This window comes from Drosophila ananassae, chromosome 3R (assembly GCF_017639315.1).
Source record: "Drosophila ananassae strain 14024-0371.13 chromosome 3R, ASM1763931v2, whole genome shotgun sequence".
NCBI lineage: Eukaryota > Metazoa > Arthropoda > Insecta > Diptera > Drosophilidae > Drosophila > Drosophila ananassae.
The window spans coordinates 19,285,754-19,299,173 of record NC_057930.1 but is presented as its reverse complement, the minus strand read 5'-3'; the positions used below and the strand labels follow the sequence as shown (position 1 = coordinate 19,299,173).

The 13,420-nt window shown below is 42.4% G+C and overlaps 4 protein-coding genes and 1 long non-coding RNA gene across 5 annotated transcripts; 3 read left to right on the top strand and 2 right to left on the bottom strand.

The window, feature by feature from the left end:
- Positions 1 to 5: 5 nt before the first annotated feature.
- LOC123257315 lies at positions 6 to 2,798 on the bottom strand. Its single transcript, XR_006507354.1, has 2 exons — positions 938 to 2,798; positions 6 to 860 (listed from the first exon to the last, which is right to left on the bottom strand). It is a non-coding gene; the product is annotated as an uncharacterized LOC123257315 (long non-coding RNA).
- Positions 2,799 to 6,073: 3,275 nt separating this feature from the next.
- On the bottom strand, positions 6,074 to 7,616 carry LOC6497236 (opsin Rh5). Its single transcript, XM_001962466.4, has 3 exons — positions 7,290 to 7,616; positions 6,880 to 7,226; positions 6,074 to 6,765 (listed from the first exon to the last, which is right to left on the bottom strand). Exons 1-3 carry the CDS (start codon positions 7,523 to 7,525, stop codon positions 6,221 to 6,223), a joined length of 1,128 nt encoding a protein of 375 aa, XP_001962502.2. The 5' UTR covers positions 7,526 to 7,616; the 3' UTR covers positions 6,074 to 6,220.
- Positions 7,617 to 8,025: 409 nt separating this feature from the next.
- LOC6498305 (elongation of very long chain fatty acids protein F) lies at positions 8,026 to 9,028 on the top strand. The gene is made up of 2 exons (XM_001962467.4): positions 8,026 to 8,323; positions 8,381 to 9,028. Exons 1-2 carry the CDS (start codon positions 8,123 to 8,125, stop codon positions 8,939 to 8,941), a joined length of 762 nt encoding a protein of 253 aa, XP_001962503.1. The 5' UTR covers positions 8,026 to 8,122; the 3' UTR covers positions 8,942 to 9,028.
- A 369-nt stretch (positions 9,029 to 9,397) lies between these two features.
- Positions 9,398 to 10,379, top strand: LOC6498306 (elongation of very long chain fatty acids protein F). Its single transcript, XM_001962468.4, has 2 exons — positions 9,398 to 9,650; positions 9,705 to 10,379. The coding sequence occupies exons 1-2, from the start codon at positions 9,450 to 9,452 to the stop codon at positions 10,263 to 10,265; spliced, it is 762 nt and encodes a 253-aa protein (XP_001962504.1). The 5' UTR covers positions 9,398 to 9,449; the 3' UTR covers positions 10,266 to 10,379.
- A 294-nt stretch (positions 10,380 to 10,673) lies between these two features.
- Positions 10,674 to 13,220, top strand: LOC6498307 (elongation of very long chain fatty acids protein F). Its single transcript, XM_001962469.4, has 3 exons — positions 10,674 to 10,856; positions 12,505 to 12,528; positions 12,587 to 13,220. Exons 1-3 carry the CDS (start codon positions 10,713 to 10,715, stop codon positions 13,151 to 13,153), a joined length of 735 nt encoding a protein of 244 aa, XP_001962505.4. The 5' UTR covers positions 10,674 to 10,712; the 3' UTR covers positions 13,154 to 13,220.
- Positions 13,221 to 13,420: the final 200 nt, after the last annotated feature.

Below are 13,420 nucleotides of genomic sequence, written 5' to 3'. Positions count from 1 at the left end.
TAATATATTAATTTAAAATTTAAGAAATCTTTATTAATGGAAATTTACAAATTGTAAGCAATCTAAAAGGGTCCTTCACATATATATAAATAAGAGTCTGCGTGGGGAACATGTCTCATATAAGTACCAGATTCAGTCTTTTCAATGACAACATTTCCTATTCCAAATTTCATATTTGGTTCGCCAGCTGCCCAGGCAGTATAATTACCTTGTAAGCCTGTAGTTACAGACATAAATTTACCTTCTTCTAGGTAGTCATTAAGGTCGATGTAATATTGTAAGCCGGGCTGAAGATATTCTGAAAGGTTGGACAATTCCAGTTCGTTCCTCGGCGTAGCCAAATGGCCACCCCTTTTTTCGCAATATTCGACGGCGGCATTCCATAGGCTCGGCATATAGTGTTCTATGAAGTAGTACCTTTCGCCAATTTTTCGTAAAACTGGTGGTTTATTTATGATCCTCCTCTTCTGCCTCTCGGTGAGTTCCTTCCGCTTCTCGCAAACAAATAATTTATTGGAGTAACCCATTCTCGTAGCAATATGACCAAATGAGTTCATGACATAGACCACATAGGCAGAATTCCATCTCTTGGTCTGTGTTTGGTTCGATTCTAAGTGATGTTCTTGCTCTCCTTGAATCCCGAATCTATCATGCATCGGAGTCTTTATGTTAACAAAGTATTCCGAGTTGGGCTTTAGCTTTTTGCTGATATTATCGAGCTCATGCCGGCCTTGAATTCTTGCTAGGTGACCGCCCAATCGGCTGCATTGGTATATAGCACTGAGCCACTCTTGGGCATTATCCTGTTCAATATAGTAGCACTTGAAGCCAATTGCCGTAAAATTGCCTCCGCAGGGTGGCTGTAAGTGGGTTTTAAGAAACGGGGGTAACCTCAATTAATTCCTTTAATTAAATTTCTGTAGTAAAATCCACATACCCGACCCAAGGATGTTGGCGATGAAACAACAATAACTATAATTATAAATATTAAAATTTCGAATCTCATTTCGGTTTCTTGACTGAGCGCCTCACAAAACTAGACTGTTTGGAGGCTGATTTTTTAATTTCCGTTTAACCTATGGAAGCTTGTTTTCTAGAGCTTTGTTATCATCACCGACTAAATTAACCAAGGTCAAAAGCTTATAGATTGTCCTAGGTTTTGAAATGGATCGATTTCGACAAAATGCTCGAGTCATGGTGCTACTTTAAGTATCTTAAACTTCCCTAAGAATCTTAAAAAAGGCACTACCTTAATTGATGTAAAGATGTCTTAGATTCTCTACTTTATACTATAGAGTCTATAATCTATACTCTATACTATATAGAGTCTATAGCGACTATATTGTAAAGCTGCCATATAACTTATATAGAACGATCGAAAATGACACAACATTGGTATTTTTGATTATCCAACATTTTCTAAAAGTTTTATTCTATAGGAAAATTATCATAAATATATAATATTTATTTATGATATATACATATATAATTAATAATATAAAATGCTACTTAACTGCAAGGGTATATTTTCCTTGCTTAATATACATAGATATATTATTAAACAGGCTATGATGACTAGCCTGTGACTAGATATGTGAAGTTTCTGTCCAATGGAGCTACCTTTAAGAAACTAATCGCCTTAAAAACAATCAGAATTATTCGCCAGTTTGTTTTCTCACTGTGTGCCCTGTCTTGATTTCCTTTCGTGCTCCGCTCGCCTTGCCTTGAGCCAGGCCAATGAACTTGCTGGGAGCAACAGCAGCAGCAGAAGCAACGGACGATGCATCCGACGGGTTGGGGATCTCGGATCTCCCAAGAGGGAGAAAGGGAGCGATGGAGGAATGAGTGCGAGTGGCAGTGCCAGTGCGAGTGCGAGTATATGGGAGATCGTCCATTCGGAGGCGTTGCATTTATTTTTGGGCGATGCCGGCAAAGTGGAGATGGGGATTTTGTCGTCTCTTTATGGCAACTTTTTTGCATTGGCATTGTTGGTGCTCTTGCCGCTGCACTTTCCGAAGCCTGGAGTCAGGGCGACGTGTGCGTAAGGCAATGATTCTGGGCGCTTGTTACAATGAGGATTTGCAGAGGACAATAGTGCGTCTAACTTCGCCACCGGCTCCAGACCCCACCGCCACCACCCACTCTTTGTCATTTGGCAGTTGCACTCTCAGCGACCTGGACGGGATTCGGATTCGGTGTCGGAGTCCATCTGGCCTTTTAAGTCACCTTGAGTTTAAGGAGTCTCGATAGAGTGCGTAAACTCTGGGCTTGAGTGCTCCAAGGGATCAATGAGGTATTCAAGGGGGGCTGCCACTTCATACACCCTTCCAGTCTCCAGTTCCTCCACTTCCTCCTCGCCCTCCTCTCCTGATTCTTGATTTAAAACAAGTTGGACTCTTCTCGGCATTGTATTGGCGGGTCTTGGATGGTTGGGCCCACGGAGTCTTAGTTGAAAAAAAAAATGTTATCTCTCAGAACTTAAACTATAATTTTTTAAATTTATTTTTAACTGTCTTATTTATAAATACTGTTCTCTAAATATTTAAAGTTTGATAAAATTAAAGTAAAAATAGTTTTAAAATTTATTTCAACTGGATCCTACTTAATGATTGTCTTTTTATTGATATTACAAAAAATTAAATTAAAATCCTGTCAAAGGGATTATCTTCATTAGACAAGTCCTAAGTAAAGTGACTCCACTTTGAACATTACATATAATATTTATATTTGGTCCTTTTACTAAATTTAATATTATTATATATTTTCTCATTAAATATTCTTAAACCTTAAGATATCCTTAAAATATTTCTACACATAAAACAATATAAAATTTATTTCAATGATATAAATTCTTTATATTTTTAAACTCTTTTTTAATATACTGTGGCTACATTAATTTTTCTTTATTTTAAAAACAACAACAGCAAACAAAATCAATTAATTTAAAAACAGATTTTTTACAGAATATTTATTTTTAAAATTCCAAACAAATTCCAAATCAATTTCCTAGTGCCCTTTTAAAAATTAAAAAAAAAAAAAAGTTCAGACATTAAAATATAGTCGCATAAATTATCCCGAAAATTAAAAAAAAAAAATACTATTAACAAAAACGGAAGGTCAAAAGGAGACTTGGAGCGGTGCTGTCGTATCATCGTCAACCACAAAGCCAACCACCCTACCCTACCCCAGTCACCATATCTCTCTCCGGCGTTCAGAGGAATCGAGGCAGAGAGGCCTGGTAGAGAGGCACGGGAACAAAGGCCAGTGGCACGCCACAGAAATATGCGGGGAATTCGAAATTTGCGAGAAGCGCGTTGCATGAAATTTCACACAGTTGCCCGAACAGGCAAGCAGCGTAAAAAGCAGACGGCATTGTTATGCTTGGAATGTCAGACGTCCGTGGAACGCTCGACCAGGGTTGTCAGGCGGGCATTCATCCGGCGGCCACTTGTTGCTTCCCGCCCCGTCCGGTGCTCTGACAACCCTCTCGTGCTCCGCTCGATGGCTGCACGGAATGCCGCTCGGCACTTTGGAGATTTGAAATATGCGGTCGGGAATGCCACTCGGAATTCCGTGCGAGTGGAAGCGAGATGGGGCGAGAAGCGTTGCCAGAGCTGTGAGCGAGCTCCAAACATTTTTGGGTCCACAAAATGTTACCAACATACAATCGAAAAATTTCAACAGGCGCCAAGAAGTGTCCCAACCGTCGCCGGAAAGTCATCCCCCCAAAAATCAGACGGTTGGAAGTGAGCATAATATGAATACAAATGTTACCATACACTCGAAAAAACGCATTAGGCGCCCAGGAAGGGAACGATCGGTGGGGTGCATTGGGCAGCAGGGCGGCGCGAGAAAATTACGGATGGATTTATAAATTCAAGACAGTTTATACCATCAATTTTATAACTCACACCCCCAGCCTGGGGCGACGAGTCAATAAATTCTCGGCGGCCGCATACGTATTTTATAGTCGCACATTGCAGATCTGACATAATAACTAAGAGGCGCGCAGAATGCGTAGCCAGGTCGAAACGAAAGCAGCCAGCAGCCAAGCACCAGCACCAGCAGCAGCAACATCCATGGGGGCCCCCAGTTTGTTTGTATAATTAGCAGAGAAACAGTGCCTTTTTTTTTGGTGGAGTCAGTCGTTGTTGCCTTCGTGTTGTGCGTCCCTGTCGGTGGGCGTTGCTGGAATTCTATAAAATCGAATTTTTAACGTTCAAATGTTAACAGAGGCCCAGCACTGGCAGGAAATTGCAGCAGCTGCGGAACCCCCACCCCCTTCACCGGGTAGTGGGTGCTGGGACTGACTTTCCGTCAACATCTCTTATTGATTTCCGACATGGTAATGCTGTAAGCCTGCTGCTAGTTAACAGGCGCCCACCCCACGAATTGGCATTATTAGGATTGCCAAATTCATAGAAAGACGATTAATGCCAAGAGACAGTGACGGCAAGCTGATTGCGATGGCCTTGCCCCAGCGGGAGCGAGTGGGATGTCCGTATCAGAAGTGAATGCCTGCCTACCAGGTGGAAAATTGGCAGATACCTTGATAAGACAACGGTTGTTGCTAGTCACTATTGAACTATAAATAATGAACATTATTATTAAAAATAAACTAAAAATATTATTTTATTAAGAAAAAGTATATATTTCCTTTTTAAGATAATGTATCTTTCAGATGGAAAGTATATTGTATCCATTTAAGATACTGTATCTTTCAGAACGATTCTGCGCAGCAAATTGACAACAGGGTTGCAGGCCAGAAAAACAAGTGTGAAAGCGAGACGGCTATAGCGTTTGTATCTACACATGACTGCCCGTTCTGGTGGCAATTTAAACTCGTATGGATTTCAGTACGAGATACATAGCAACGACAATAATGGCCCGACGACGAGCCCAGCTCCGCTGAGCGCCTGTTCGCAAACGATTAAATTCAGTTTAATCATCCACTAAACAGCTACGAGATACCGTTTCGTTCGTTATTATTATTATTACATGCAACAAGTCGTCGGCACACAATAAGAGGAATGTCGAAAACGACACACAATCCACCCGCCAGGCGCAAATAAACGAATCCGAATCCAAAACCGAATCGCTTCTGGCGACGCCACTTCAGTTGAGTGGGCAAATTGGATTATCCGGAGAATAAGATGGGGTGGGATGGTAGCTTCCAAGCTGAATGCGCCCCATAGCATCGCTGTCTATCTCTCTAATCCCGGCCAGGCCCCTGTATACTCATCCCTGTCGCACCTGCGGCCAATGGCTTCTAACAACCTTTCTATTGAGTTTCCATTGAAAATCTAATCGCTTGCGGCCCACCAGCATGCTGCTAAATCTCATGGAGACCTAGTATAAATGTTTGTTGTTTCTTAAAGAGCAAGAAGAAGCCCCAGCCATCAGAATCGCTCGCTCACACTTGGGCTATTCCCCCCCTGTTTTGGGGGTGGTGAGGGCACAATTGCAACATTGTTGCTACGCTCCTCGCTCCCGATTCGATGTCCCATCATCAGCGGGCGTCTGACCTCAACCCCCTCCCCACTCCCCCAGCCACCTCATGGCGAGTGCTCCACTCGCCCATGGCCCACAGCCAGGCAGTACTTCAGCCAATCACACTTTCAACGCCCGCGTGCAAATGTTGTAAACCGGTGCTGTGGCTCCTGGTCGCCTGGTGTCGTGTGGAACATTCGCTGAATTGAAACGCCACTTTCGGCCACGGATTGGTTGGATGTGCGCAAGCAACAAAGAAGCACAACTTCTTCAACCTCATCGGTGGTTGGACCGGACCCGTCCCCGTGACAGCCACCGCAGTCCACCACCGCCACCACTACTGCCACTGCCACTGCCATTGCTCTTTTTGATTTTGTTTCGTGCGATTGCGCTTTAAATGTGTAGATAAACAGATACAAAGATAGGTATCTGTGGGAGTGGACGTTGTTTCCAGTGGAGATATGTTTGTGTGAAGAATGCGAGTGCCACACTAGAAAAGATGTAGTCTGTACTCCTCTGGCTTAATGGTTGCAACCAGAAAGCAGGAAATTTTAAATTTTAGAATAAATAAACTTAAAAATAATCCTTTTCAATGCCAACTTTTTTTGGTGTTTATTTTTTGGAACTCTTCAAGTTCATTGCTCCTTAAAACTAATCAACTCGTATAACATTTTCAAGCCATTTTTCTAATCGTAGCACTTTTTACTCTTTCAGTTTTGGACACTCAGCGCTAAAGTATCCCCGCTGACACTGGCCACGCTCTCCTGCCCACCGGATGAGCCGAGGTGGTCTGTTTCTCACGGATACCCAGCCAAGGAAGACGACGCTCCAGTTCCAGGCGGTACTTTGGATGACTGGTGGCATACACCCAGGGATCCAAGCAGGACACCGATTTGCAGGCCAGGCACGGCAGCATGGAAACGAAGGGTGTGATGAGCTGTTGTTCGCCAAAGCAGCCGATGAGAGCCACCACGGAGTACGGAGTCCAGGCCAAAATGAAGAGCATGTAGATGATGAGAGCCGCCTTGGCGATCCGGAGCTCTACACTCATGCTATCCGCATTGGAATTCGCCGACAAGGACTTGACGTTCATCTTCTTGGCCTGCTCCGCCAGCATTTGTTCGTGGGTACGTACATGGGTGAATAGTTTGTAGTAGGACACCAGGATCGTGGACATTGGGATGACATACGACCAGACGAAGATCGTACGCACAAAGAGCCGATTTTCGTCCGTGTTCGTTAGGTAGTCGAAGGTGCAGGTGGTCAGATAGCCCTCTGTAATTGCAGAAAAAAGGATAATTAAGGAAGTTGTAAGTGCATTACTGCACCCTAGTGCCTAAAAGTATGCTTCAACACACAGATCAAAGTAATGCAATACCCGCTTCTTACCGGGCTGATAACGTCCCCAAATTTGGAATAAAGGTAGCACCGAAAAGGGGGTGGCCCACAGCCAGGTGAAGATGATCAACAGGACTATCTGGCCGTAGCTCAGTCGCCCGTCAATGGGATTCGATATGGTCTTGTACCGGTCGAAGGCTATAAAGGCATTGGTTATGGAAGCTCCCATTCCAGAGATTCCTCCGTTTAAAGCGTAAATATCGCATCCGAGATCCCCTCCCACGATATAGCCTACAGTCGCGTTGATCAAATAATGAGGCATATTAGTGCACATGAATAAGTCGAAGATGGCCAGATTCAGGATCAGTAAGTTGGACGGGGTTCTTAGGGACTTGGAGCTGTAATATACGATAAATATTTCGGTTTAAAAATTTAACTTTTTCAATCTAAATTAAGCTTACGTGGAAAAGATCCAGATGACCAGTCCATTTCCAAAAATATTCGAGAGCATAAGGACCACATAGGCTATATAGAAACCGGCATGATAATAGATTGGCGCCTCCCGGAATCCCCGCCAATGGGCATGGACCATGTGCTGGTATTCCGCAGGATAGCCATGGCCCATGGGGAAGACGCCTCCATCGCCGGAACTGCCGTTAACAAGAGCCTGGGGCCCAGTGGGGCCGTTGAGGTACATCCTAGCCACTTCACGACTTAGTTGCCCATGGAACGCGACATGTTTTCCGAAGACTCGCCTCGCCTAAGGCTGACCCGGGGCAATTGCTGTCAAGATGCTTTTATAGTCGGGCCAAAGAATCTAATTAAAATGGATTAGGAGGTGCCAGTGTCATCGCTGGGTGCGTGTGCATACCTCAGGAGGATAATCCCGATGTCTTATCCGCGGCTTAAGACATTTTCGAGCTTCTCGCATTACCACCGCCGATGTCAGCCAAAAGACGTGATATGGACACAGTTTGTGGAATAGTTGATAGCAGTTGTTCCAATGCTATCAGATGTAACGCTCTGGACAGCGTTGAATTAAAAAAATGAACTTAAATTGTATCTTTTCCAAAAACCCTGTTTTTTCTTTTTTATTTTAACACTTTTGTTGATAAAAAATAAATTTTTGTTGACTTGTGTATTTCTGTTTGAATCTGATTACATATTCATGATGTATTTAAATTTTAAATAGAATAGTTTACATTCGGACTTAAATTAGAATGCAATTGGTGCACTTTCGAAGTTATCCAAGCAGTAGCTCGCCATTTCTCCAACAAACAACACCTATTCCAACATGTTCTCCCCGGTGGATCCCGTTTTGCTGCCAATCTTTAGATGTCCCTGGCCAACGTTTATTGTCCTTGGGAGCTATCTGCTCTTCGTCCTCAAAGTGGGACCCAAACTCATGAAGAACCGGGAGGCCTTTGATCTGCGTGGAGTAATTAAGGTCTACAACATATTCCAAATCGTGTACAATAGTTGGATGTTTCTATACGTGAGTTGGCAAGCAAATATGAAAGAGATTTCTTTTTTAATTTATATTTTTTTGCAGACCATTCATTTCCTGTTTGTTTTGCGGGCCTACGACTTGGGCTGCATGAACACCCTCCCACTGGACCACGAGTACAAGGACAGAGAGCGTTACTTCTCCAACCTCTACTTGATCAACAAATTCATCGACTTGATTGAAACTGTATTCTTCGTCCTGCGGAAGAAGGACCGGCAGATATCCGTCCTGCACGTCTTCCACCATGCTAGCATGCCCCTTGCGGTGTACACTGGTTTAATATTTAATGGCTACGGTGGCATAGCCACATCCTATTGCCTGCTGAACGTTCTGGTTCACATCCTAATGTACACCTACTACTACCTGTCGTCTGTGAGCGAAGCTGTCCAGAAGAGCCTGTGGTGGAAGAAGTACATCACCATCTTCCAAATGGTCCAATTCGCGGTCATCCTAGCCTGCATCTCGTACGCCTTATGGCAGCCCGACTGCACTGTCCCCACACTGACAGCGTACTTGGCTGGCATCCTGGCTTTCTCCTTCTTGGTACTGTTCAGTAACTTTTACGTAAGGACTTATGTGCTTGCGGGTCCAAAGCGTCGTGATTAGACAGCCACTAAGGAACAAATTGCATTTTATGGTTGTGAAAATATTTTATGTCCTTTTGGAAACAAATATAGATATTTAAAACAGGGATCAGTATAAAATATGTTTCATGTATATGATATATTTTAAGGTATGTTTTGGTTGGCTTACAAGTTTGGGTTGTTTTCTAGAATTTCTTGTTAAGAAGTTAGTACTAGTACGAGTCTTTTAATTTTTCCAATATCCATTTTAAATCCATTAAAATCGAAACATCGTAATGCCTACCTATAGACTATCTACCTAAAAACGAATTGAATCCTGTACCCAGAATAGCTTTTTCCATAAATTTCTGTTTAATCAATGTCAAGTCTATGTGGTAAGAGTGCATTTGTGCAGTATTTGGAATTAACTGAATTTGCATATTTGCATACAAATTAAAAACAGTTTAAGTTTCCGCGGAAGGTCTAGTGATATGGACAGACTTGTCAACCACTGAAGCAGTTTCTCGCAGTATCCAAAACAGAAATTACCAATGCTCTCCCCGGTGGATCCTGAAACGCTGCCAATATTCAGTAGCCCATGGCCGACATTTATTGTTCTCGGGAGCTACCTGCTCATCGTGTTGAAAGTGGGTCCCAGACTCATGAAGAATCGGGAGCCCTTCGATCTCCGTGGCGTAATCAAGGTCTACAATGTATTCCAAATAATGTACAACCTGTGGATGTTCATACACGTGAGTTGGTAGCCCACTTGGGAAAATTATTATTAATTGGTATGATCTTTTTAGTTTGCACACTTCCTGTTTGTTTTGAGGGCCTATGACTTGGGATGCATGACAAACCTGCCCCTGGACCACGAGCACAAGGACAGTGAGCGTTACTTCAGCAACCTCTACTTGATCAACAAGTTCGTCGACCTGGTGGAAACAATTTTCTTCGTCCTGCGCAAGAAAAACAGACAGATATCCGTCCTCCACCTGTTCCACCACGCCAGCATGCCCCTTGTGGTGTACCTGGTCGTAATACTCCACGGATACGGGGGGGTCGCCACCGCCTACGCTTTTCTGAACATCATCGTCCACGTCCTCATGTACACCTACTACTACCTGTCCTCCGTGAGCAAGGCGGCGCAGGAGAGCCTGTGGTGGAAGAAGTACATCACAATCGCCCAGATGGTGCAGTTCGGGATCATTCTGTCCCTCATCACATACACGTTATCCCAGCCCAACTGCAAGGTCCCGCGGATGCCAGCCTATTTATCTGGAGTGATGTCATTGTGCTTTTTCGTATTGTTTGGAAACTTTTATATCAGGGCATACGTACTGTCTGATCGCAAGCGTCGGCAGTAAGACTACTTACTGCTTTTTATTTTTAACAATTCAAATTAAAATGTGGATATATGAATAGGATTCCATAAACTAGATAATAAAAGATATACCAATCGGATATGTTTTAATCTGAAAGATAATACGTTCTTATATCTCTCTTAAAATAACATTTTCTTATAACTTTCACATAAAATTTTAGAACTTCTGTTACTCCTGGTTTGAATAGGGTTTTATATATCATTATTCTGGGCTTAAAAAATAAGAGTAAGATAATCTCTAATTTGACGTTATAGTTACTTCTGTTCTATTCAGGCATTTATGAACTGCGTCAATTGATTAAAGTCTATTAGCATGTAATGTATATTGATGGAATAATTTAAAAGCAATTGAATGTCGAATGCATTCTTAACTTATTGGGCAATCCGCCAGTTTCACGCCATTCCTAAAAGTGACATAACCGACTACAATATGCTTTCTCCGGTGGATCCTGTCATCATCGTACTTCTGGGCTATTTGCTCTTCGTCCTGAAAGTGGGTCCAAAGTTTATGGAGAACCGAGTGCCCTTTGATTTGCGGAACATCATCAAGAGCTATAACATCTTCCAGATAATATACAGTGCCGCTCAACTGAATAGGTTTGACTTCTTTTTAGACTTAGAACATAATATCTTCATAACGAGCACTCAGTTTAAACCAAATAATTTTTTAAAGTAAAACGATCAATTCTTTATAAAATACAAAAGTTTTTTTTTTTTTTTTTGGTTTTGGTTTTTTATATTTTTTTTATTTTTTTCAAAAACATAGCTGAAAACCTACATTATTTTTGGCTCAGAGTGAATAGGTTTGACCAACAAAACTATTAAAAAAAAATTATTCACAGCAATATTTCATAGTACTTGGTAACCAAGAATAAAAGACATTATTTCTGAATTATTTAATATTTGGTATGACCCCCCTATTCTTAATTATTCCAAACATTCGATTTGATAAGGAATCGTAATATTTTCAATTTCACTCAGTGAAATAGTTGCCCAGGCTTTTTTAAATCGCTTCAACCAGGGTTGCCGAGTCTTGAAATTGTCTTCCCCCCTTCATACACTCTCCTGGATAAAAGTCCCCAAATGTTCTCGATAATATTTATGTCTGGGGAGTATGGCGGCCACTCGAGCAAGTTCACATTCTGGTCCTTAATCCACTGTTTTGTAACCCGGGCTGTATGGATTGGGGGCGTTGTCTTGTTGGTACGTCCATTGAATAGGTCCAAAAATTTCGGAAAACTGGGGAAAAGCCTTTTGGAGCACAGTCTTGTAGACATTTGCATTCATCTTTGATGAAACAAACTGCAGCTCGCAAGTTCCATAAAACGATATGGCTCCCCCAAACCATTACGCCTCCTGTACAGGAGTGATGACGACTCAAAAAGCATTCCTCTTTTCGCATATCGTGAAAATAATAGTTGTAGCCATCCGGTCCGTCGAGATTGAACTTTTTTTCATCGGAGAAGACCACAGCCTTCCACTCCTTGTTCCATGTCATGTGATCCCGCGCAAATCGAAGTCGCGCTTCCTTCCGTGCATCATTGAGAGGGAGGTTTTTTTTTTTATTTTTAATCTCTTTAAGTGTTAGCACTCCGAATAACTCGTTTTAAACCGTTGCCAAACTAGCATTTACACCGCATTCATCCCTGATTTTACTGGCAGACAGGTGGGAATTCGAAGCAGTTCGAAGGATTAATCGCCTCTCTGATGCCGTCGTAGCATATTTTTTTCCTCCTATCATTTTTTTTTCCCGTAATCGGCTTCATTACGAAGAAATTGCTTACCACGTTTTGACTTCGACCAATCTTCTTTGCTATTTCATTATGTTTTAGGCCAGATTCAATATAGCCTTTAATTTGACCTTTTCAAAATCGGTTAAAGATTTTTCCGCGACCCATATTAAAAAAAAATTGTAGCAATTACTTTAGATTTAAGTAAACAAAAGAAATTATATGTTTTCAATCACGCAGTCAGTCACAAAGTGAAGTCAAAGTTGTCCAACCTAATCAGATGAGCCAAAAATAGAACACACATTTGCTTGAATTTCACGATGAAAGCAAAATTCTGATTTACCGTTGCATACAACCCGTTAAATTTTTGTTTCATATTATGAAGAAAACAAATGAATGTTCAAAACAAAAAAGAAAGAATGCACAAATGCCATAGGAACAAAGAGAGAAATAAATAAATAATTTTCAAACCTATTCAGTTGAGCGGCACTGTACAATGTTTGGATGCTCGGATACGTGAGTTGGTCACCTTGCAGGGAGTGTCGAATCCAAATCATAATCATTATTGTTCCAGGCCATCCACTTTCTGTTCGTTTTGCGGCTGTACGACCTGGGATGCATGACGAGTCTTCCACACGACCATGAACACAAGCACCGGGAGACCTACTTCGGCACCCTCTATTTGGTCAATAAGTTTGCAGACCTCACGGAAACCATATTCTTTGTCCTGCGGAAGAAGAACCGACAGATATCCGTCCTGCACGTCTTCCACCACGTCAGCATGCCCCTGGTGGTATACTTGTTCATCAGACTCCAGGGCTTTGCCGCCGTTATCCTTTATTGCGTGCTGAACGTGGCGGTGCATGTACTGATGTACACCTACTACTACCTGTCCTCGGTCAGCCAGGCGGTGCAGTCGAGTCTGTGGTGGAAGAAGTACATCACCATGGTCCAGATGGTGCAGTTCGGGATCATATTGTCCATCATAGCCTACACCTTGTCGCAGCCCAACTGCAATGTCCCGCGTCCTGTGGTCTATGTGTCAGGATGCTTAACATTATCCTTCCTGGTGCTGTTTAGCAACTTTTACGTGAAGTCGTACTTGCGTTCCGACCGAAAGCGAGGCCAGAAGGCGCAGTAAATTGTATATTTTCAGAATCCTGTTGGGAAGATACACATAAATCTTAAATAAATTCAAATAAAATATACTGCAAAGGTATACTTAAATACGCAATTGCGCAAAGGTGACTTTGTTCCATCATTTACATGACATTTACACTGCATCCATTTGCATTTTACAGCCCCGGCGAACATTCCACATTCTGACGCAAGTGCGAGGCGAACACTTGCACGACATTTTCCGACATCGAGGTACGGGTACCCAGATCGCAGAAGCAAGTGGATTTCG